This window comes from Daphnia carinata, chromosome 7 (genome assembly GCF_022539665.2).
Source record: "Daphnia carinata strain CSIRO-1 chromosome 7, CSIRO_AGI_Dcar_HiC_V3, whole genome shotgun sequence".
Classification (NCBI taxonomy): domain Eukaryota; kingdom Metazoa; phylum Arthropoda; class Branchiopoda; order Diplostraca; family Daphniidae; genus Daphnia; species Daphnia carinata.
The window spans coordinates 3,791,219-3,813,264 of NC_081337.1; the positions used below are offsets into that span (position 1 = coordinate 3,791,219).

Sequence of the window (22,046 nt, forward strand, 5' to 3'; positions counted from 1 at the left end):
CGTTCAACGATCAGGGAAAAAGAGAAGCCGTTAAAAACGAAATTATTATCGCCGTCTCCGTTCCACGCGCGTCCCACTGCCCTCTCTTTGTGCACGCGTGTTATATTTTGATGTACTTCTCGTTGATGATGGATGCTGTTCGTCATAGACATGGCGGACATTTCCTTTCCTTTTTTTTTTTTTTCTAGCTAATTTGTCTGTTCTGTTATTCGAACACGGTGAGATGTGATAAGCATCTAGATCGATACCATTTCCTTTTGCTACTGACTTGATTGTTCAGAGTGTTTCGGATTGTTTGTTTTTATTCGAGGTGCTAGATATTGTCGTTCATCAAAGATGCTCGTTTTCCTGCACTAGCTCTTCTTCATCTTACTCGGTTTTTTTTTTTTTTTTATCTTGGCTGCCTTTTTTTTTTTTTCAAAAAATTGTTGTTTTTCTATCGCCATTTTAGCGCGATTATCGATCGTTCGAAATGAAAAACAAGTAGAAATATGACAGTGTGGCCTTTGTAGGCGGAGAGTCTTCGTCGATATGTACTACACCGACCACCTTCTACGCCGATGAAAACGGCTAATGGAATGAGATTGAGTGAAAAATAAAAAGGAAAAGAAGGCGTGATGGAGGTGAGAGATCCAGATAAACGGGACGCGTACGTCCTAAACTCCGCGGGAGACTAGAACGCCGACAGCGGCGCCGCAAAAGATGACGGACCGTGCCGGCTATATTTTTATCCATCCGCCGCTCTCTTTCCCCTATAAATCCATTGTTTCATCCCGCTTGTCTTCTTTCCGAATTAAAGCGAAGCGCAGTTTTGAACTAGAAGATCACTCTTAAATGTCCTTTTGCTCATCGATTTGAACTAGCGACATTCCAAAAAATTAACGCAACGTAACAACTAAATGACCCGCGCATTTTTTTCTTTAAAAAAAAAGGGGGGTTTGAACCTTTGGATAATAGAAAAAGGAAATTAAAAAAAAAAAAGGCGCGTGCCTGCGACAAGTAAAAGTGAAGGGCGTGCTGCTCTTGCGCCAAAAGGACGAAAGAATGCCACTACCACCATCGGCTTTTATATCTTGAGCTGGATAGATTCGACACGACGATCCAATATAAAGTCCTTTTCACCTATTCTTGGCCTGCTTCCTTATTCATCGTTGCTTGTTTGTTAGCGTCTCAATGGAGTTCTAAATAGAAAAAAAAAAAAAAAATAAATAAGGGAAGAAGACGAAGCGGATCGATGCCTCCGGTCGTTCTGACTACATGCTGCCCGCCATCACGCTGTACCCGCTGCTTTGGTAGCCATAAACTTTGAGCCAAAGCCCTTGCTAAATGCGACAGCCACTTTTCGTGCATTTGTTTTTGATGACTAGGCCGGAGGCAATATTGAAGGGCTCTATAACGTGGTGGTTATTCGTTTTGTTCCCCCTAATAACAGCCCGACACGTGAAAGAATTATTTCAAAAAAGGACATTGACGAGTTGCAATGTTTGGTCGATATTTCAAGTGTCTCTCGTGAAGAGTTCCAGTCAAACAACAATAGCAATGTACGAAGGTAGGACGACATTGAATTTTGTAAAGGGCATTTTCGGTACACGTACATTTTCAGGAAATAGGGAATTATTTTTAAGTGAATTAAACGTTTAAAGTGGATCAGCAAAGAAGATCAAAGGTGCAATAGTTGCGTGACCATCGATCGAATTAAAAGAGCCAGATGTGATATAAGATTACCACCAAAGAAATTTAAACCTTCGTTTGTCTGACAGTCTGAGATGGTCATTTAACAATCTCCAATAACCTTGTCAAAGAGCAAGCATCCCATGTCCAACTGCTAATGAGAAGAACAATTAATCAAAAACAGACGGCACGTGCCGTACAATTAACATGGGCCGCTCTCGAGTTGCGATACGAATCTTATTTTATTTTTTTTTTTTGTGCTTCATCTAGCTTCATTACCAGCCATGGTTTATCGTCAATTTGTAAGGGCGTTCTCCTTTTCCTATGAATGGCGGAGATTAGAATATCAGCACAAGTGACGCATCTATTTCGGAAAGTCGTCAGTGAGTCGGCCCTTTCTTACTCTCGGGATTTTCGAGAGAACTTCTCTCATAAGTAATAATGAAAAATAAAAAATGATTCTAAATTGTCGGTTGACTTTTGTCTTTTGCTCTTTCATCATCATCCATCCCTTTCTCTATAGACTATAAGAGGCTCCCCCCCCCCAAGTTTCTTTTCAAACATTTTTATTAAAAAAAAAAAAAAAAAAGGCTCGGATTGATCTATGATTATGAAGAGGAAACTAATGGATTCGTTGGGGAAAATCCAAAGGAGCTCGGATTTCTCCTTGATAACCAAGATCTTGTCGCTTTTAATTTCATCTTTTTTTTTTTGCTGTATACTATTTGGCCAGTAGCTTACGTTCAGAACTTTTAATGCTTGTTTTTTGTTTTTTTTCCGGGTAAATCCTTTCAACCCTCGCGGCCCGTGATTACACCCGCGTTTTTAGCTCTAACTTTTTTTTGTTGTTCGGTTATTTTCAAGTTCGCCTTTTCACGTTTCGCCATTGGCATATTCTATATAATTTATTTGTCCTGTTTTTGTTTTTTTTCGTCGAAAAAAATCATTATTTAGTTTGCGGACAATTTGTCTTTGTCTCGGCCGTCTTTTTTTTTTCATTTCAGAATGATTAAGAAAAGAGAGAAAGGGGCTTGGATATGTGGTACGATTTATCAGTGCAACTTGATGAAAATGGGGCAAATTTTTTGAGTCTTTCCTTTTGTGTTTTTGCAGCGATGAGGAGAGAGGGTGTCATTTTTTTTTTTTTTTTTGTAGGCTTCATTCGGAAAACTGATGACCTCCTTGTTCCCGCATAGTCTAGACAGGGTTGAGTTGGGCATATCGCCCTGTGCGAGTATGCCTATACTTCTTTTCTCAGCTCGTCATCAACGTGACATGATGAGGTCTTCAATAATATTTAAGGCCAAGTGGAACATTAGCCTGCGTTTGGAAGATACTGCTGGTGCTTTACGTGCCCCCTCCATTTTCTTTCTTTACTTTGAATACAGTCCCAACAAGAATGATCATTATGTAAAGCGTAATAACACCAAAGCTGACGTGGGTCGTCTTCCATTTTTTTTTTTTTTTCTACAGAAAATGATTACTAAAGACATTCCGCTAGCGAATCAGCATGCAACTGTCTAAGTGGCCAAGACGTCCCTTTTTTTTTTTCTTTTTAATTTCAATTTATTTGCGCCAATCAGTTGGATCGTTAAATGCTGGGTTGGCTTACGTGTAGGTCTGTGTTAAAGAGGATTTAACGAAGAGTGACGTATCGTAAACGTAGTAGATTGCAGTCGTGAAATGCTGGATCTAGTCGACCTTAAAATCTGATTGCCGTCAATATGGCAAAAGTTTTTTTTTTTTATTTACCAAGCAGACGTGCCAGCAACTTGCCTTTGCCCGGTTGTAAATATTTTATTATGCAGTGGTTAAAAAAAAAAAAAAACATGCAACAGAAGTGGAAGTACAATTTTATTTGACGGACACTGTAAAATAAAGTTCTAGTATCTTGTTCAATCATGTTGAAGATTCAAGTTCCTCGGTTGTCGGGTTGTGTTAGGACTCTGGCTAATGGCATTTAGTATATAAAGAGGACGTTGAGGAAAAAAATCGAGACAGAGACAGAGTTATTCATGAGAAAGCATCGTGCACGGCGCAGCAAGCATATGTTCATTCGTGGATCAAAATGAAGCATATCGCTAAAGTTGCATCGATTTTGTTTCTTTCCTTATTTTTTTGCTTGGCATGCTCGTACTCTTTCTCGCTGTTCGTAGCGAAATAGACGATGCAAGAGAACGCAGAGACATATTGGGAGAGTTGTGTACAAAAGAGATTATTCAACCACATATATGTGGGAAGAATGCTTAGCTCTCGATTGTCAATATAGCAGACGAAATAAAGTGGCATGCGGTTGTCGACAGTTTCCAGACGAATGGAACCAACGCAGATGTGTGGCTGATAGCAGTGTGCAAAGAACCTGCGTTTTACTGATCGCAAATCCTATGCTCTGAAGATGGGAAGCAGAAAAGTAAAATCCTTTTTAATTACGCGCTCAATGTTGCCCATTTTTTGTTTTTCTTTTTTCAACCAAGTATGTCTGTTATAGAGAGTCTATTAGCTCAGTCGACTGTCAGATTGAAAGCAGATCCTACGTGACGTGTCCAAGTCTTCCTGCACGCCTCGGACGGTCACGTAATGGAAAGCAAAGAGGTTAGGGCATACGTGAGAATTCAGCCATGTGTCCGCCATTGTGCTTATATATAGATGACAGTGTTATTATCCAACTCGTAGCCCATCCAGTGAAACAGTGTGGAAAGCTTGGACAATAATGTCCAGATGGCCAGGAAAAATCTTTTTTTGTTCTGAATTGGACATTATTAGAGTGTGTCAATGTCATTGGTGAAAGCTTGTCCCTCCGATTGGTCTGTCCATCATCCAAGTCATCCACATTGCAAAAGATTTATCACTTCGAATATGATTGACAGACATTGTTACGAGGAATGAACAGTATGATTGATATTGGGCCATGCTTCCTCCTCAAACTCCCTACTAGTATAGCAGTGTGATTCCACACACAATTTATGATAGGGATGAGTCGTTCATCGAATGTTACTTTCACATTAAATTCATAATTACGAAACCGATATGCATAGTATTTTTAATTGATTTTCTTACAATCTGAAATTGTTATTGTCATTTGCAGAGACCTCCGCTGCCTGCGCAACACAATCCATACACATTTACTCATCACATACATCATGGCCGATCTTCTCTGGATCGTCACTGCTACTCTGCAGGTATTTTTTTTTTTTTTTTTACACATCCTGCTGGATTGTGACTAGACGAACACCATTTTTCTTAAAATGATTGCAGTTGTACCGCGGCGAGACCAACAAAGGATCGTGCATCATTGTCATTTTCCTGCACTACTTCCATTTGACCAATTTTTTTTGGATGTTTGTCGAAGGTGAGTTCTCAGAATTTTCAAACAACCTTGACAATAGCTAAAGCATTGTTGTATGCTTCGCTCCTGGAAATCTCTTGTTAGTCATAAGACATTCAAATTGAATTCCTATATACTCCACTGCGGACACAAAGGTGGAGTTTGTCGCTCTTTCACAGCTCCCCCCTTCCCTCTATTTGAGATCATACTGGAAAAAGAGCAAAATGTAAAAGATTGAGCCGGGCATATCTGAATTGCATTTTTGTGTGTGCGTGTGTGCGTGTTGTAGCATCGATCTGCGCCAGAGGAATAAAAGAAGGGGTGCACGGGATGGGTTAAGCAAAAGGGCGGACCTTCTGCTTGCGTGCGTGACTATATGCGCTGATGTCAAGATGAATGGACTCTGATTCCGCTCCGTTGTCCTTACCCTTAGCACCCCTACGGCCCGTGCACGTCCCTCACTAAAAATATCCGTAAAATATGCAACTTGTGAGGACGTTCAACAACGTTGTGGCTTCCTCACTTGTTATCGAGACTATATAGCCGCTACTGGACAGTGTCGTTGATCAGCCCGCTAGACAAGCCTTTTGGGAGAAGTTTGCATCGATGGACAGTTTTAACTGGTCTTGGCTCGCTCACGTTCCTCCCTAACGTGCGCATCCCCTTTTTTTTTACGATTGCCAGATGAAAAACAGAGCGTCTGCCTGCGTGCAGAGCGTTGCAGAAAGTGGAATGAACAATATAGATGATGCCGAAGAAATAAGTATAGAGAGAAAGAGAGAGGAGAAAAGAAGAGGATTTCTATTCCCGTCTTTTTTTTTTTTTTTTTGAAGCACGGGACAAGCCAATTTCTGTTGTAGCGTCTCTTCGTTGCTGTGCGATTCCTTAGTCACCCACCCACCCCGCCATCTTCCACCTCTTGTCGCTATATATTTCACGAGCTTGACAACATTCCTGTTGGTGTATAATAATCTTTCTTTCTTTCGCTTTGCTTCCACCTTTTGTTTTTGTTTTTGTTTTTCTCTCTCCCCTTGTGATTTATACGAGCAGCTAAGCAACCGGGCGTGCCCGTCTCGCGTAACCTTGCCGTGGCCTCTTTAAAATAAAATGATTTTTTTAAAAAATGTTTTATTTCTTGACCCCTACCACAAAAGGTTTTTACCTCTACATGCTCGTCGTTGAGACGTTCTCGGCCGACAAGATCCGGTTGCGCATCTACGCCCTTATCGGCTGGGGTAAGATAAACATCCGCTCTTTTTTTTTTTTTTTTTTTTTTTTAATTCTTTTCCGGTTATTGGTAGTTTTATTTTCCGCATTTATTTTCCGTCTTTTCTCGTCTACATTTATTACAAATTCGCTGCTGCGCAATTTTGATCAGCTTAATGCTGTTTGTTAAGATATTCTCGTAGCGTACCGTTTCACCCCTTTTTTCGACAAATAGAAAGGAAGAAATACCAAAGAGAGACAGAGAGAGAGAGGAAAAAAGCCGAACAAAATCAACATATAAAAAAAGGCGGGTTTCGTCGTAAACAGATCGTCGACCGCCATATTGTTGAACATTGGCAAAAATAAAAAATGACGTGCCTTGTAGTTACTCTTTGTGGTGTAGAGCAGATGAATAGGTTGATGTTTGCAACTGGCGTTCTTCTCGTACATAGTCAGCCCTTCATCATATTCCCCCCTTTTGTACGTTGTGAGATAAATTTCGGCGTACGCAGGTTCGATGTAGAAACCCATGGAAATGACACGCATTCGCCATGCTTTTTGTTTGCGTTTGTTTGTTTGTGCTATTCGTTTTTTCCCCCCGCCCGATTTGAAGTCGTTTCCGAAGAAATCCGCAATGAGTTTGACAACGTATTGCGATTGGCCTCTTTTGCCGGAGCACGCGGCGGATATTACCGGCTGTTTCAAGTTTTTACGTCGCCAATTTGGCCAACTTTTAGTCCTTTTTTGTTTTTCTTTTTGTTTACATAAAAACTTATTACGCTCATCCTTGTTTTATTTCTGCTTGGCGTTATGCCGCGTTGATGTTGGCGGAACGTTCGCAATCAAATGCGCGTAAGCGGAACTCGGCCGGTTGGATGGCCAACTGGACTTTCTGTGTGTGATGAGCAAAAGACGCCTCTTTTGATGGGATAAGCTGACATAAAAAAAGAAGAAAAAAAAAGAAGAGTAATCAGAGTAGGCTTATGAAACGACATAAGTTGTCGTTGTACAACGTAACAAAGGAGACCTTATGAAGAATAAAACCGAAAGAAAACAAACCAAAATTAAGGTTACGTGCAATTTTCTTCGTTCGACTGGAAAACACGGAAATAAAAGAGGATGGCAGGAAGTGAATAGCAAATCACCTCCGGTTGTCCCGTTTTTATTCTTTACCGATTCTTGGCTGCTTTTGTTTTGCCCCAGTTTTTACATTCGGCACAAAGCGGACGCGGTACTCACTTTTTTTAACTTGTCTAGCACTCGTAATCCGAGGAGAAAGAAAAGAGAATAGGGACAATCTACATCAGCCTTTTTTTTCGTTATGCTCGAATGTTCACTAGACCGTTTAGATTTGTGTGTTGCAGTATGCGCTGTACTGAGTTACCCTTTCTTTCTTTTCTATTCCTTCAAATTGTTTTCTGTTCAATCAGTTGTCCTCTTATCGACCTCGTTATTGCACGTATTCATACAACGTGCTGAAACTGGATCTGCATTTTAAAAAAAAAATTTGTTTTTTTTTTAATTAATTTTTTTTTCCCCTTCTCTGTTTTTATGTATTTTGCCAACGATCATTTGGCAGGGATTCCGCTGCCGGTCGTCATCGTCTGGGCCGTCGTCAAAGCCAACTGGTTCACCTACACGTCCAACGAAGGCCACGTAAGTCATTTGTTTTGTACTTCAAACATGTGACGCACTCGATGAAAACTTTATTGGACAAAATGCCTGATTGCGAAAACGAGTTGTGTTTAACATTCACGAAAGCATACAAAACGTAGCAAAGATCTATTTACATCAAATTCAAGAGCCATTTCATAGCACGGGCAATTGCAATCGTCCCTATTACTCTGATCCGATTTGATGCTCATCACCTTAAACGTCTCGCAGCAAATACCTTTGGGTCCTTTTGTGCGAAAGATATTCACATTGGCCCATAGCTGTTCGACGTAGTCTATTGACAAGTTAACTAGTTGAATTTTCGTGCGTGAGTGTTTACGTCGTTGACCGTGTTTTCTACCATCGTTTTTTTTTTCTTTTTCTTGTTGTTGTTTACAGCAGAAACTGGACCTGGAATCGTTCTTGGCCAGCTGTCCATGGATGGCGGCCAACAGCTACGACTGGATCTACATGACGCCGGCTATCATCGTTCTCTTCGTCAACATTCTCTTCCTTGTCAAGATAATGTGGGTAAGTTGTCACCTCTTTTTCTTTCTCTCTTTTTTGCTTTCGCTCCGCAATTGACGTGATCGGACGCCGCAGAGTCGGCCACGACGTCGTAACAAAGGGAAACAAACGGACAATCGTTGCTGAGTTTAACCTGCCGTACATAGGCTAATGTTAGAGCTAAATGACACGGGCTCTTGTTTCGCGTCCAGCCACTTTGTGTCAACTGTTTCGCTCAGGATCGATGGCTTCTTGAAAGTCCACCTTTCATTCCAATTGCTTTTTTTTTCTTGGGGTCTTGCAAAAAAAAAAAATGCGAATTCATCCCGTAAAGTGAACCAAGTTGTCCATCGTTCAAACACACAAGTCGTTTCCATGGCAACTACAAATTCCCTGTACTAGACATGTGCGATGAAACACAGCGTATCAATAACAGGGGGTCGTGAAACACGAGGAGAAGAAAGGGGAAAGACTAATTGAAATAGTCCAGTGATGTACTACACATGTTTTTTTTTAGATCGGGCTTGCATGTACTCAATTGATGGAGAGGGAACAGCATGTACACACACCTTTACGATAACACGGGGAATTCGCCATCCTCTCTTTTCATTTTTGAAATCCTCTTCTTTCATTATTCGTTTTGTTGTTACTTACTTCCATGCGAAATGATAAATGGATGGTGGGCAAATCGATTCCCCGTGTTTTTGCTGGCCTCCCTCGCCACCCAGTAGGTTTTTGTTTCGCCATTCAACCAATAAATAGAGCTGTGGATGTATGGTATTCTTTGCCCTTAACCAGTCCAAAGGGAAAGGAATAATAATAAAAAAAATGATATTCAAGAGGTTCAGCTCATTCGGTTTGTACTCGCTGACACGGAGCCATTGATCAATGATCGTATCTTTTCTGCACTTATAATTATTTCTCCTTTTCGGCGGACAACTGGGCGGCCATTTTTTATTTCTCGTTTATTCGATTTGGCTCGACGAAAAAATATGGCTCAAAAAAAAAAAAAAAAAAAAATAAGTTTGATGATAATAAATCAGACTGGGGCGAAAGAACGCTTCCCTTCGATCCTGTAGGAGGAGATAGTGCCGGACGTCAAATGATATCTTTTTCGGCAAACCCATCGTTCCCTCTTCTTTCTTTTTTTTTCAATTTTCATCCTTGAAAAAAAATTTTAATAAAATAAAATATTTCCCGAATTTATTCCACATCGGCAGCCCGTTCTGTGGGGGGTATAGCGATCGCCATATCTGTGGTGGAATCGTCTGACAGCCAGGCATCGTTTATTGTCCATCACGAAGGTATATACCCTTTCCTTTTTTTTTTTTTGAATAAGCGTCCATATCACCCGCCGGAGACGGACGGACATTTCAATAGCTTGAGGAGGATTGACGATGTATACGGGGGTTGGGGGTGGGAGGAAAGAAAAGGCCAGCGGTTTGGCGAAAAAAAAAAAAAAAAAAAAGAAATGCTCCAATTTCCATCGAAATCTCTCGGCCCTGGAGAAGGGAAGTTTTTGAAACAAAATATACGAGTCTATTTTCTGTTTTGAGGCTTAGGTCTCCGCGTTTTCTTGCAACAGATTGACACTCCTTGGCAGTGTGGATGTGATCTATGATGCAAATGATTCGAGGAACGTGTCCATCGATTTCCACCCCTCGTCTTTCTACCCCTGCCCAATACGCTCTTTCTTTTTTTTCGATTTTATTTATTTAAAAATAGATGTAAATAGAAAATGCAATACGAAAATATTCAAAGATTTTTTTTTTGGCAATGTACTTTCCCCTTGAATCGATTTGCGTTACGTCGTTAATTTACTTTACACAATGGGCACGACTGACCTTTGCCGAACTGCGTGGGCAGCGAAATTCTCTTAATTTAAAAGATTTGTTCCTTATAACACAACGATCAAACGTAAAGTTCAATTTGGTTATGGATGAAGCGCCTTTTTTTTTTTTTTTTTTTTTTTTTTACATGTCCAGAACTAAGCGGACAGCAAGCGGCACATAAGGGAACCTCTGCAAATGTGCGTAGTTTTAAATGGAAAAAAAAAAAAGATGGCGAGGAACGTAAAGTAACAAGCGGTGAATGGAAGCCACTGGTTGGACGTGCGTCTTTGTACGCCGAGTAAAAAACAGCTGATGCCAGTCGGTTACTCCGTGAAATGAAACGGAAGATTCAGTGGACAGGGTTTCTCGCAAAACACGGACGGGGACTAAAGAAAAAGCCAAAAAAAAAAAAAGTGGGTGGGTGGGGGACTGACATTGTAAAGCACTAAATCTAAGGGTACAATCTCTGGTGAGATGGCGGAAGAAAATCGACTTGAAAAAAAAAAAAAAGAACGGAAACAAAGAGCTTTCAGTTGATTGAGTCCAGGCGTAGTTTTTTGCAATGGCTATTCGATATTCGAACAAAAAAAAAATAAAAGCTCATACTCTTCGATGCGAAACAAGGGCGACGATCGATGCGTAACATCGGCATCCAACACTGTCGCTTCCCCTATACAAAACGTCTAGGTACTTTCCTTGATTGTTGAGCAAGAAAATTGTGTCCGCCCCCCCAATGCGAAACGTCCGACGAAAACAAAACGAATGGCAAGCGCATTGTCGAAATCAAGAAAGGGAACGATAGCCATCAGTCTATTAAACATACGCGCCGATGTGCCATCAATCTTTTTACACGCAAAAATAAGAAAGAACAAAACATGCCCGTTCATCCCCCTTTTTTTTTTGTTCGTACCGCGTGAAAGTGCATCGGGTTTTTTTCTTTCACGCGGCTGACGGTCGTGATCAATGGTGATGGTTTTGCGCCTGCTCTCCATAATGAAATCGGCTTCAGTGTTTATGTATTTGCTGTTTGCGTCTGAATGTAAAGGAAATTGTGCTACGTGCCCTTTTTTTTAAATTTTTTTTTTACCGACGTTTTGTTAAAATTGCAAATCTACCGAGAGGGGAAGGGGGGGGGGGGGGGGGGAAGCAAGTCAATCAAGATCAAACGCGTTGGCGGACGTGTAGATCCCCTAACTGCGTTATCTGTAGCGCTTTCTTTTTCGACCATCCGCCTCTCAACGAAGATGTTGAGCATTCAATGCGATGTGTTCGTTTCTGAATTCTTTGTTGATCATGTAAATATTTCCAGGTTTTGATAACGAAATTAAGATCGGCCAATTCGGTCGAGACGCAACAGTACCGCAAAGGTAGCAAAGCCCTTTTGGTGCTGATTCCTCTTCTCGGGCTCACCTACGTGCTGGTCATCGCCGGACCGACCGAAGGTCTCATCGCCATCTACTTCTCACACATTCGAGCCGTTCTCCTTTCCACGCAGGTAAGACTTTTATTGTTTTTTTGTTTTTTTTGCATACATAAAAAAAGAATGATGTGTTTCCAGAAGTATGAGGTTTAAATCTACGTTGTGTCATTATCCGCACAATAATTGGCTGTTATGGACGTGCGCGTTCAGTTGAAAGTTTGCAGAGTTTCTAACGGTAGAGTTGCGAGTGTATTTTGGCCAAAGTTGATTTTGCAATCCATTGTTTCATCTTTACGAGTTACAGAGGGAATTTTGAAAGGGCTATATGAAAGATCGATATGTGTACCTTAAAAAAGAGTCTACATCGAAAAGCCACTTGATTTAAAGTTAAAACGCTAACCGGATGTTTTTTTTTGGAAAAACAAAATAGATGAACGCCGTGGTGGGTCATATCTGCCGGTTATTAAGTGGCTAAATTCCATTTAGATTACGTTAAATGTTCCGACGGTAGTTAAAAAAATCTGAGGACTAGACACAGGACTGCCACCCGTTGTTGTCGGCAAAATGCAATTATAACCCTTCCCCAAGAAAAAAAAGGGGTGTGGCTCTGCGTTTGCGATTCAATCGGCATCCATTTTGAACGCAACGCAAAAGAAAAAGAAAAAGAAAAAAGGGCAAATTGATTTTGAACTTGGGAGGTCTTCTCACGAAATATATACGAGATGAAAAAACACGCCTGATGCCAGCTGTGTTTCGTAGATGAAGCCGAACGGAACCAATGGTTAAGTATTCGGGCGGGGCCGTTCGAGTCGGGGCTTCGTCTGTGCCGATTGTCACCATTGCCGTGCTTTTTATTTTGTTCGCATATTGACTATATATGCCCGGAAGACAAATAGGAAGGAGGCCGCATTGTGTTACACTCTGTGTGTGTGTGTGTGTGTGTGTGTGTGTGTGTGTGTGTGTGTGTGGACCTCCTTCTATCGCAGACATGGTATACGGTCGGCTGCAAATACGAGCACTAGGATAGAACAGGGTAGACGACCCGTGATGGTCCTCTACGTCTCGAGTCGTCATTGCCTTCCCATCTTAAATATACCCCCCCCCCCCCCCCCCCCCCACAAACTGAAAATATACTGCAGCAAAACGGAATGGACTGGGCGGAAGAGGGACGAGTAATAGTTTGGCATCGACTCCAGGTTGTTTGAAGCAGTCCACCTCCTCTCTCTCTCTCTCTCTCTCTCTCTCTCTCTCTCTCTCTCTCACTCTCTCTCAACAAATGACCCGACTTTGCTGGTCTGTGGAAGTTTGCCAACTATTCAAACTACTCTTCTTTTTATTTTATTTTATTATTTTTTTTTTTTTTCGCTATACCAGCCCAAGTCTCCGTCATCGTTTCTAACTGTTCCCATCGTATAACTCACAGGTTTTTATTACTGCCTTATTCCTCCGTCAACTGCATGGCTTTTAGATGGGTCAGCCGGAAGTTTGGTGGCCGAGGGATTTTTGTTTGTTTTTTTTTGTTTTTGTTTTTTTTTGCTGCTGCTAGTGCTAGCATAACTCTCCTTTCAGCTCCGCTGGAGCTAGGACTTTCTATTCTATAAAGGGGGAATTAGTAAAAAAAATATTGCCGATTGCCCTCTTATGTAGACTCTAGCCAGTTCTAGTTTATTCGCCAATGGATTTCCGTGTTTTCTTTTTTTTTTAACATCAACCAGTCGTTTCAGAAAAAAAAAAAATGCAAAAAAAAAAAAATACGTTAGAGATGTGGGATGTATTTAAATATAATGATGCGCTCGACTGTTGTGATCCCAGTCAATAACATAAGCCTCGTTCAAGTTAGAAAATAGGAAAATCCATTAATATTAATGCAATCCTATTTACAAAGCCAACAAACCAACCTATTGTCTTAAAATGTTTGAATCGAATGTTCTACCAGCCAAAAAAAAAACAAACCAAAAATGATGAATGAATGTGTCGTTAAAAATTTGGTGTGAAAGAGGCAGTATAATAATAATAAAAAAAAAAAAAAACGTGTGTGTTTTTGTTTCCCTTTGTTTGATTTAGGGATTCCTGGTGACCCTGTTCTTCTGCTTCCTCAACACTGAGGTGCGCAACACGGTGAGACACCACTGGACCAGGTGGCGGACCAGCCGTTGGCTCGAACATTCCCAGAACCACAGCAGCCGGGGTAGGTGCGGCGCGGCGCTCAACAGCAAGCGCGACTCCAAGGATGGATCTCGAGCTCCGGGCGAGAGCACCAGGTGAACAAACTCACTTCTTTTTTTATTTTATTTCTCATACAAGTTGGCCACAAAAATCACACGCAACCCATGGTGTCGAAGAGTCTTTTCGACGGCTCGAAACGACCGCAACAAAACAAACAAACCCATCATATATACATAGAGACGAAACACGTGTGTGTGTGTGTGTGTATATAAATAACAATCACGCTATGCGAGTAGAGATGGAAAAAAAAAGGAAAATGGACGTTCATTTCTTATTCATGAGACGATGTTGCAGACAAACTGAGAAGAAAAAAAAAAAAATACTTGGAACATAACGAAAATGGGCCCATGAGAAGGGACAACAGCACAAACCTTTGCTGGCCCATTAAGACGCCCTCCGTGAATCACGGTACCCCCCAACAGCCGTCCCCTGTTCAACACTGCGAGTAACGAAAAGGGAAGGCGATATTGTCAAAAGTTACACACACACGCACAAAACATGCACGTTGAATGAATAGAGGAAAAAGTTTAACGATCTTTGACAAACTCCAAAGTTGAGGACTTCAAAATCGAACATAAGAAAAAGGCAAAGGGGAGCGGGCATTTCTTTTTTCCTAATCGCTAAATGGAAACTGCTGTTGGCTTTCATAAAGCCAAAACTATCGATTGACAAACATCAGGCGTTGCTTGGTATTCCCTCAGAAAAAAAAAAAGCAATCCCCCATGATTACACTGATGGCCATCGTCGACACAAGAAAACGGAGTCTTTCAACTATATAAGTACTGCTCTTCTATATAATATACGGATCGATACGTAAAAGCAAAACAAGGCTTGGCAAACGTGTCGGGACCACACACGCGAGAAGAAAGCGATGGCATTTGGATTTAGCACCTGCGCTTTCTTTCTACGGCCGGCACATTCCTATAGACGCGTGATGACGGCCCATGTTTTTTTTTTGTTTTTTTTTGTTTTTTTTATCGACTCTTCTATGTGCTGGCCGAGGTTGCCCACTCATCCTTATTGTTAGCATTTCCCTAGAGCTACCAGAAAAAGTATTAAAACTTGCTTTTCAAAGTTGATGTTAGCCAGACACGAGATAGAAAAAAAAAAGTCTTCAACTTTATTCTCGTACTTTAAATAAACTACGTGTTATTAAGCCACATCAAACGTACAATTGGAAAACTTTTAAAACTAAATTCAAATTTTTTTTTTTTTTTTTGTGATTAAACTGTGTAACAGGCTGTACAGCAACTTCCCGGACCGGAATCACGGCAAGCGCGATTCGTCGTTCAGCGAAGTGACGACGGTTGCGTCATTCGCTCCCAGTTCAGCCATCCATTTGAATAATTTGGGCCCGTTCAACACAAACGGTGAGTCGATGAATTGATTTCTATTCTTTTCTTTTTTTTGTGTGTGTGTGGGAGGGGGACATGAATAACGTGAAAAAAAGAAAACAAACAAAGGGGGGGGGGGGGGGGGCATGTTGAATTTTAAAAGGCTAAATAAGCCGAGAGCGCATTTCCGCTCGTACCGACATTTGACATACGAAAATGGGTGACGAATGTTTTCGAATTCTGGCGGTAGTTGAGGACGAGTTCGGCACGCGAGACCGACCTGGACGTTGTTGCGCGGATAACAACGCCAATGAGTCGAGAAATTCAGCTTGTTAATTCATCAGATGGTGTGGTAGCAGGTCATCAGACAGCGAAAGCGCACGGAGCGTCCACCATGTTGCTGACCAACAACGGCGGCCTGGCCGGCACGGTAACAACCGTCAACCGATACGGCGATGAATGCGGTGACAGCTGCGATACTAACCTGCTCGTCAAGGAAAACCAGGTCTGAAAAAAAAAAAAACATATTTGGGACAAACAACGCAGAAGATTAAAAAAAATAGCGCACATGCACGAAAAATGAAAAAAAAAATAAAATGAGGAAACTTGACGCGGCTTTCAGTCCGAAAACAATCAATTTCTTCGGAAATCTTCGTAAAACAAAACAAAACAAAACAAAAATGGACGCGGACCACGGACGGACCACAAACTGGGTAATGATGAACGCGCGGCTAGTGACCAACACGATGGAAAGAAAACACTCGTAAGTCTGTTGGGTATATACATACAAGAGAAAAGGGGATACAAGGAACCAAACAATCATCACACTTTTACATACACACACATTTATTCACACGGGGCGGACGACGGCTTGTTATTGTTTTCCTTCCTACACTTCGCTCTCTCTCTCTCTCTCTCTCGCTCCATCTCGTTTATAGCAACACGTTCCCTTAGTTTTTCAATCTCTTTTCTTTTCTTTTTTTTTTTAACTTTTCCCCTTGTTCGTATTTTCACTGATACGATCTATTTACATTCTTCGGAGTTTGCGCAAGGCTCAATTGTGTGTGTACGTTGCCAATGTGTGGTGTTTGTGTGCACTCATTCTATCGCGCTCTCGTACTTTATAAGCCTCGTCGCGTTTGCTATGATTGTTGAGTGCCAGCTGCTTTTGTATATCTTAGTGCGGCACTTTCACTTCTACGTAGACACAGTCTAAGAAAACAGGACACACACACACAAAAAAAAATTTCATCCGCCACCATCCGTCAAATCGAATTTAGAGCGGAAGTTGATGCTGCCTTTTTTTTTTCTCGCCATTTTCACATCAATCCGTTAGCAGTGTTTTTTTTTTGTGAGGGGGAGGGGGGGGGGCGATTAGAGCCCGTGTGTCTTTTTCGTTTGATTAACTCGTACACGAACCATACGTACCAATACCGAATGTATATATAGTCACATGCCTGCGTAGATATTGGGGATGTAATCGGCTTCCGTTCTCACTGCTTTTCGCTCGTCCGTTGAAGCGTAGCTCCATTGGGCCGCCTCTGTTCAGTACGATGAACATAATGTGTCGCGTGTGCAGCATCAATATCGATCTAATCGTCGTTACTTGTCATCTCTATTTGTGGTTGTGTTGTATTCCTAAAGTAGGTAAAAAAAAACTAAAAAAAATCAAATGAGAGGGGAGATATTACGCTTGACCTCCGCGCCCACGTCTTGTGAATTTCACCAAAGGTTATATTGTTAAACATCTCTAAATTCCTTAGACACATCTGCTGGATTTCGTTTCAATTCGAGCCAAAAACAAAACAAACAAATTTCCTTTATTTCTTTTTTTTTTTTTAAATATTCCAAATCAGCCACATTTTCAAACCGCACGTGTTCGTTCCAAAAATGGAAAAATGACGAGCCCATGTTCATTCTTTTCTATATTCTTCCGCGTTTGGTTACTTTCCATGTCCAATCAAACGTGTTTACAAAACCGAACTGTGTGCTGCAGTCGATCTAGTGGAGAAGCCTCTGAGAGAGCTCACAGCATTGCACCGATCCATTGCCCTGTATAGGTGAATATAAATGACAGATGAAACAAAAGACGAGGAACCGATCCGTCACTGACGTAGCAACCCATTAACCAAAGTGAAGGCCACTTTATATTTGAGGACAGCATATCTGTCTTGTTTGCCGACAGCTGCTACCGAGCCGCTACGCATCAATTCCATAGTGGAGGTGGTTGTGTTGTGTTTATATTGACTGTCGCGTTAATAAGAACGCACATAATAACTGTTGATCGCTTAACTTTTGTGACAAACCGTCGAACAGAATCCGAGTTATTTCATTATATTCCCTTTGCTCCCCCAACAGCCCGTAAGCCAGACAGATGAATCTTTTTATACCTGTGATATACAAACAACCCGCGTATGAAAACAGCCAAATTAATTCAAATAAACCCAGCGTACCTTTTACCGAACTATGTAGCATTTTTTTTTTTCCCTCTTTGTCTCTTCATATCGAATCAATCAACAACATGAGACTCACCTTCTCGTATTTACAGCAGACGCTCTTTCCTCTCTCGTCTTGCTCCTTTGTTCCCCGTACGTACAGCAACTTGTTCTGGTCCTTTTTGGTCTTGATTAATCACCGTCGTGTTTTTATAACGTGTACCGCTGTGTATATCGTGTTGACGGCACTGACCGAACGAGCCAGTCCGCCTGCTATGTTTTTTTTTTTTTTTTTTTTGGGGGGGGGGGGGGGTTTATTGGCCAAAAGAATATTATGTATCCACATTTTTCAGTTGTCGCCTCCAGTTTTCAACTCTTAGTCTTACGTATATATTTTAACCCACCGGACGATTCGTTATTTCTCGTGATCATACACACACACACACCCACCAAAAAAGTCCGTCGTCCGCACACTGACACAATCACACGCCCACCTATACACACACACACACACACACATTCAAATATGTACACGCTGTCAAAAATACTTGGGGGGGTTCTCTCTTTTCTCTTGTTGAACGTTGATGATGAATTATGTGTAACCAACTATTATACACAGACGATGTGCCACGCGTTCCGCACCTATATCTATGTACCTTTTTTTATTATTATTATTATTTTTCCCCCGAGCTTGTCGCTTGCCGGGGAAGGGAACGTGCTCCTCCAAGATCTATACACACACACACACACACACACCAACTGCTTCGGAACTCAATATAAATGTCTAATGCTCTAGATTCTGTTGTATCTATACCTATCTATCGTTGGATGTCTCAACGCACACCATTAAACACGTTGGCAACATCGATGTTAACGACGTCGACCGTCTTCGGCGTAGGCTGGGAAACGATCGTGGCGTCGTGCAAAAAAAAAAAAAAATGCATGTCGCTATTGCCGTCACTGCTATGTACCACACCGTGTATAATTATTCATCCGTTCATTTCTTTTATTGTGTCATGTTTGTTCGTTCGTTTTTTTTTTCTTTCGTTCGTTCGTTCGTTCGCGTCTTGTTGTCACAATGTCGTCATCGCACACATATATAACGCACAGGCACGTGCAGATGCTTCGCTATACATATACAATTATACATAACTATATACATTTACATATACAGTATATATTGAAATATACCTATTCATGATGTGACTGTAACTTACAACCTTCTTTTTAATTGGTGGGTCGCAAAGGAAAAAAAAACGGAACGGAAGCTCGTTAAGAGTTTAAGACGTGTAAGAACAGAAGGTGTAGAATGATTGGTAAATTGAATTTGCCAAGAGGTCTACCTGGAAAAAGTTTCTACTTGCGAGTCAGTTGTAAAAATGTTGAAAGTTACTGATTTGAAAACTCAGCTTGATGAATTCGAAACTATTATGTAAAGTATTGCACGCGTCACATGGCACATTTTGTCGTAGGATGGGACCTCTTCCGGAAATAGTCCTTCTTTACCTTTACATGAAAAGGAAAAGGAAGGAAACAAAGATCTTGTGACCTCGATATCGATTTCTTCTTAGCCACAAAAGGCAGCCAAATATAAAGCTTAGACATAGATAACCTCAATTCTTAGCCAGACTTACATAAAAGCAAAGTTATTATTATCACCGCCTCGGTTGAAATCGATTAGCTAAGCTCGTTTGCTATCGCCATATATTCTAAAATCTTTCTTAAAAAAAAAAAAATCAGATCAAATCAATCGGATTAGTTCACCAGTGCCGTTTCAGTTTGAGTTGCAGCTCCAGTCGCGCTGTAAAGTAACAGGCCAGTTAGATTTTATAGAGTGCTTGTTTTGAATGGAGCGGCCGTGTCTCGTCTTTACGGGACCATTAGCCAATAGATTGGAAGCCCTGACAAGTTGTGTTTATTCCCTTGAATCTCGTGGAATCATGCTCGCATAAGTATGCAGTATATTTCTTTCGCAGTGTGTGGGTGATGCGCAGGGATGAGCAAAAGGTATATTCACAGAGTTTTCCATGACGTCTTTAACGCTCTTTTTTTTTTTTTTTTCAAAGAGAGGAAATGAGATTTAAGCGAAATTATTTATGGCCCCATTTCCTCGGCATCTTAAACATCTTTATGGGTAGGTAAATATTCAAATCGCGATGTAAAGTGTCATTCGTCTTTACGCAAAGCGAGACGTGCCTAAGCATGTCTGTTAAACCTTTATGCAATGACTCTGTAAATTTCTAAAAAATTCAAATAAAATCAAAAACTTAAAAATTATTGGTAGGAATACTCGCGTAAGGTCACCGGTGAGTTTTGTAGATTATTTCATTACGCGATAGGCCCTCTGTCCCTGGAAGACAACGACTACAATTAGTACGCTTTCTCCCAAACAGATGGCGTTGAGATATCAGAATCGGTTGAAGATAGAGAATCATTGGAATTGGTTGAAAAGCACAACTCAAGATAACTAATACTAATTCCCTACTCAAAATTGAATGCTGCTTCCGGGAAAATTATTCTTTTTTTCACTTAATCAACCGTTTTTGAAATACACCATAAAAACTCGCACGCCAGTACACGACGGTTCTCTAATGGATTATCACACAAGCGCTGGTGCATACTGGCGCAAATCGTTTATTTAAAAAACTACGAGTCCCTTTTTTTAAAAAACTTGATTTCCGTTGTTATCATTTAAGGCTGAATCAAAATCATGTATATTCATTGCTGTATTAAAGATTTTTGAAAAATACTAAATTAATGGAAAAGTCGGGCTTATTTTGTCGGGCTTATTTTGTCGGGCTTATTTCAGTTATGACTAAATTTTTTACTTGGCTTAAAATATATCATTTCGATCGGGAATTGAACGAAAAGCGCAAAAATTAAGTATATATTTTTAGTAGGCTTATATTTGTTTTATGAGACGTAAAATACCATAACATAAAGTCGATGCGCTTAAAGCACATTGTTTCTGTTTATTTCGAAAATGGTTCGTTTGATGAGAAAATAAATCACTTAATCAGAATCAAAAATCATGTTTTTCTATGGGGCTTATAGTTCTTAGGACAACTGAAATAAATGCATTTTTCATGTAAAATCTGAGTGAAAAATAAGCCCCAAAAAATAAGCCCGAAAAAATAAGCCCGACTTTTCAGAAATTTTTTTTTCTTTCGTAAATATATATAAAACTACACGAAATAGATTAAAAATTGAATGAAAATAACGAAAATCAAGTTTGTTTTTAGATTGTGCTAAAGTTTTTGAAATAATTGGGAAAAATGAAGGAACAAATTTTTACGATACAGCCTCTTTTCTTCCGTATATTTCCCAAACAATTAGCTTGACAAGAAAACAAATGTGTTTTTCGAAACCATCTTTTAATTTTACATTAGAATAGGGGGTTTTTATTCATTTCCGGGAGACTTCCCTTTTTGCCGATTTTGACAAAAATGAGAAGGCTATAGCCTTCTCACTTTTTCGTTTTTGGCAAAATTTTAAATATAGGTAAAACTACATGATTTCGATTCAAAATTGAACGAGAATCATGAATATGAAGTTCATTTTTTCATAGGGCGTATAGTTTTTGAATAAATTGTAAAAAACAATTAACCCATACATGTGCGCTAACAGCATTTTTTCCGTTTATTGAACAATAGTTGGTCTTACTAGAAAACAAACACCGATATCGTAATCAGCGTTCAATTTGAGATATACTGTGTTATTTTTTGTTGAATTCTAAAAGATTTCGTTTTTGGCCGATTTCGACAAAAGTGAGAAGGCTATAGCCTTTTCACTTTTTCATTTTTGGCAAAATTTTAAATATAGCTTAAAATACATGAGTTCGCTTCAAAATTGAACGAGAATCATGAAAATCAAGTTTATTTTTACACTGGGCTTATAGTTTCTGAAATAATGGATTTTTTCGTGTACAACCTTACTAAAAAATAAGTCCGACAAAATAAGCCCGACTAACAGGATTTTTTTTTCTTTCCTAAACATACATAAAACTATATAAACTAGATTCAAAACTGAAAATGAGAAAAACGAAAATTAAGTTTGTTTTTAGACTGTTTTTATAGTTTTTGAAATAATTGGGAAAAATGAAGAGACAAATTTAAAGGGACAAATTGAAGGCTGGTTCCAAAAAAATTGTAGCTTTTTCATTAAATTAACCGTTTCGGAAATGCACTGAGTATTTGTGCTACATTGCGCTAGGGTTGTCATGTACTGCACTGAACACAATCTCTCTAGCCCAAAAATCATAATATTGATTTTGTGCTCCATATGCAAAACAGGGTAAAGAGCCTTAGATCTTTGAATGCAAACAGGCAAAAAAAAAAACTCTCGCAATGAAAGCTACATCCATACTTTGTCTTTGGTGGTTGCCGTCATATTTGCATCCAAAGGTGCAGGATTCTGATGAGCTAACTGAATACTGGC

The 22,046-nt window shown here is 40.2% G+C and overlaps 1 protein-coding gene across 5 annotated transcripts in view; it reads left to right on the top strand.

Moving 5' to 3' along the window:
• Nucleotides 1–18,821, top strand: part of LOC130694384 (diuretic hormone receptor-like) — a 30,977-nt gene extending 12,156 nt beyond the window's left edge. Inside the window, exons 3-11 of one of the 5 annotated variants that reach the window (XM_059496146.1) lie at nucleotides 4,757–4,850; nucleotides 4,927–5,020; nucleotides 6,151–6,231; nucleotides 7,782–7,858; nucleotides 8,258–8,386; nucleotides 11,504–11,689; nucleotides 13,679–13,875; nucleotides 15,080–15,210; nucleotides 15,531–18,821. In XM_059496146.1, the coding sequence (XP_059352129.1) occupies nucleotides 4,757–4,850; nucleotides 4,927–5,020; nucleotides 6,151–6,231; nucleotides 7,782–7,858; nucleotides 8,258–8,386; nucleotides 11,504–11,689; nucleotides 13,679–13,875; nucleotides 15,080–15,210; nucleotides 15,531–15,685 (1,144 nt within the window). In that variant the 3' untranslated portion in view covers nucleotides 15,686–18,821. Of the gene's footprint in view, nucleotides 1–4,756; nucleotides 4,851–4,926; nucleotides 5,021–6,150; nucleotides 6,232–7,781; nucleotides 7,859–8,254; nucleotides 8,387–11,503; nucleotides 11,690–13,678; nucleotides 13,880–15,079; nucleotides 15,211–15,424 lie in introns of those variants that run through there. The other 4 variants (XM_059496145.1, XM_057517453.2, XM_057517454.2 and 1 more) reach the window with 4 other exon arrangements.
• Nucleotides 18,822–22,046: the final 3,225 nt, after the last annotated feature.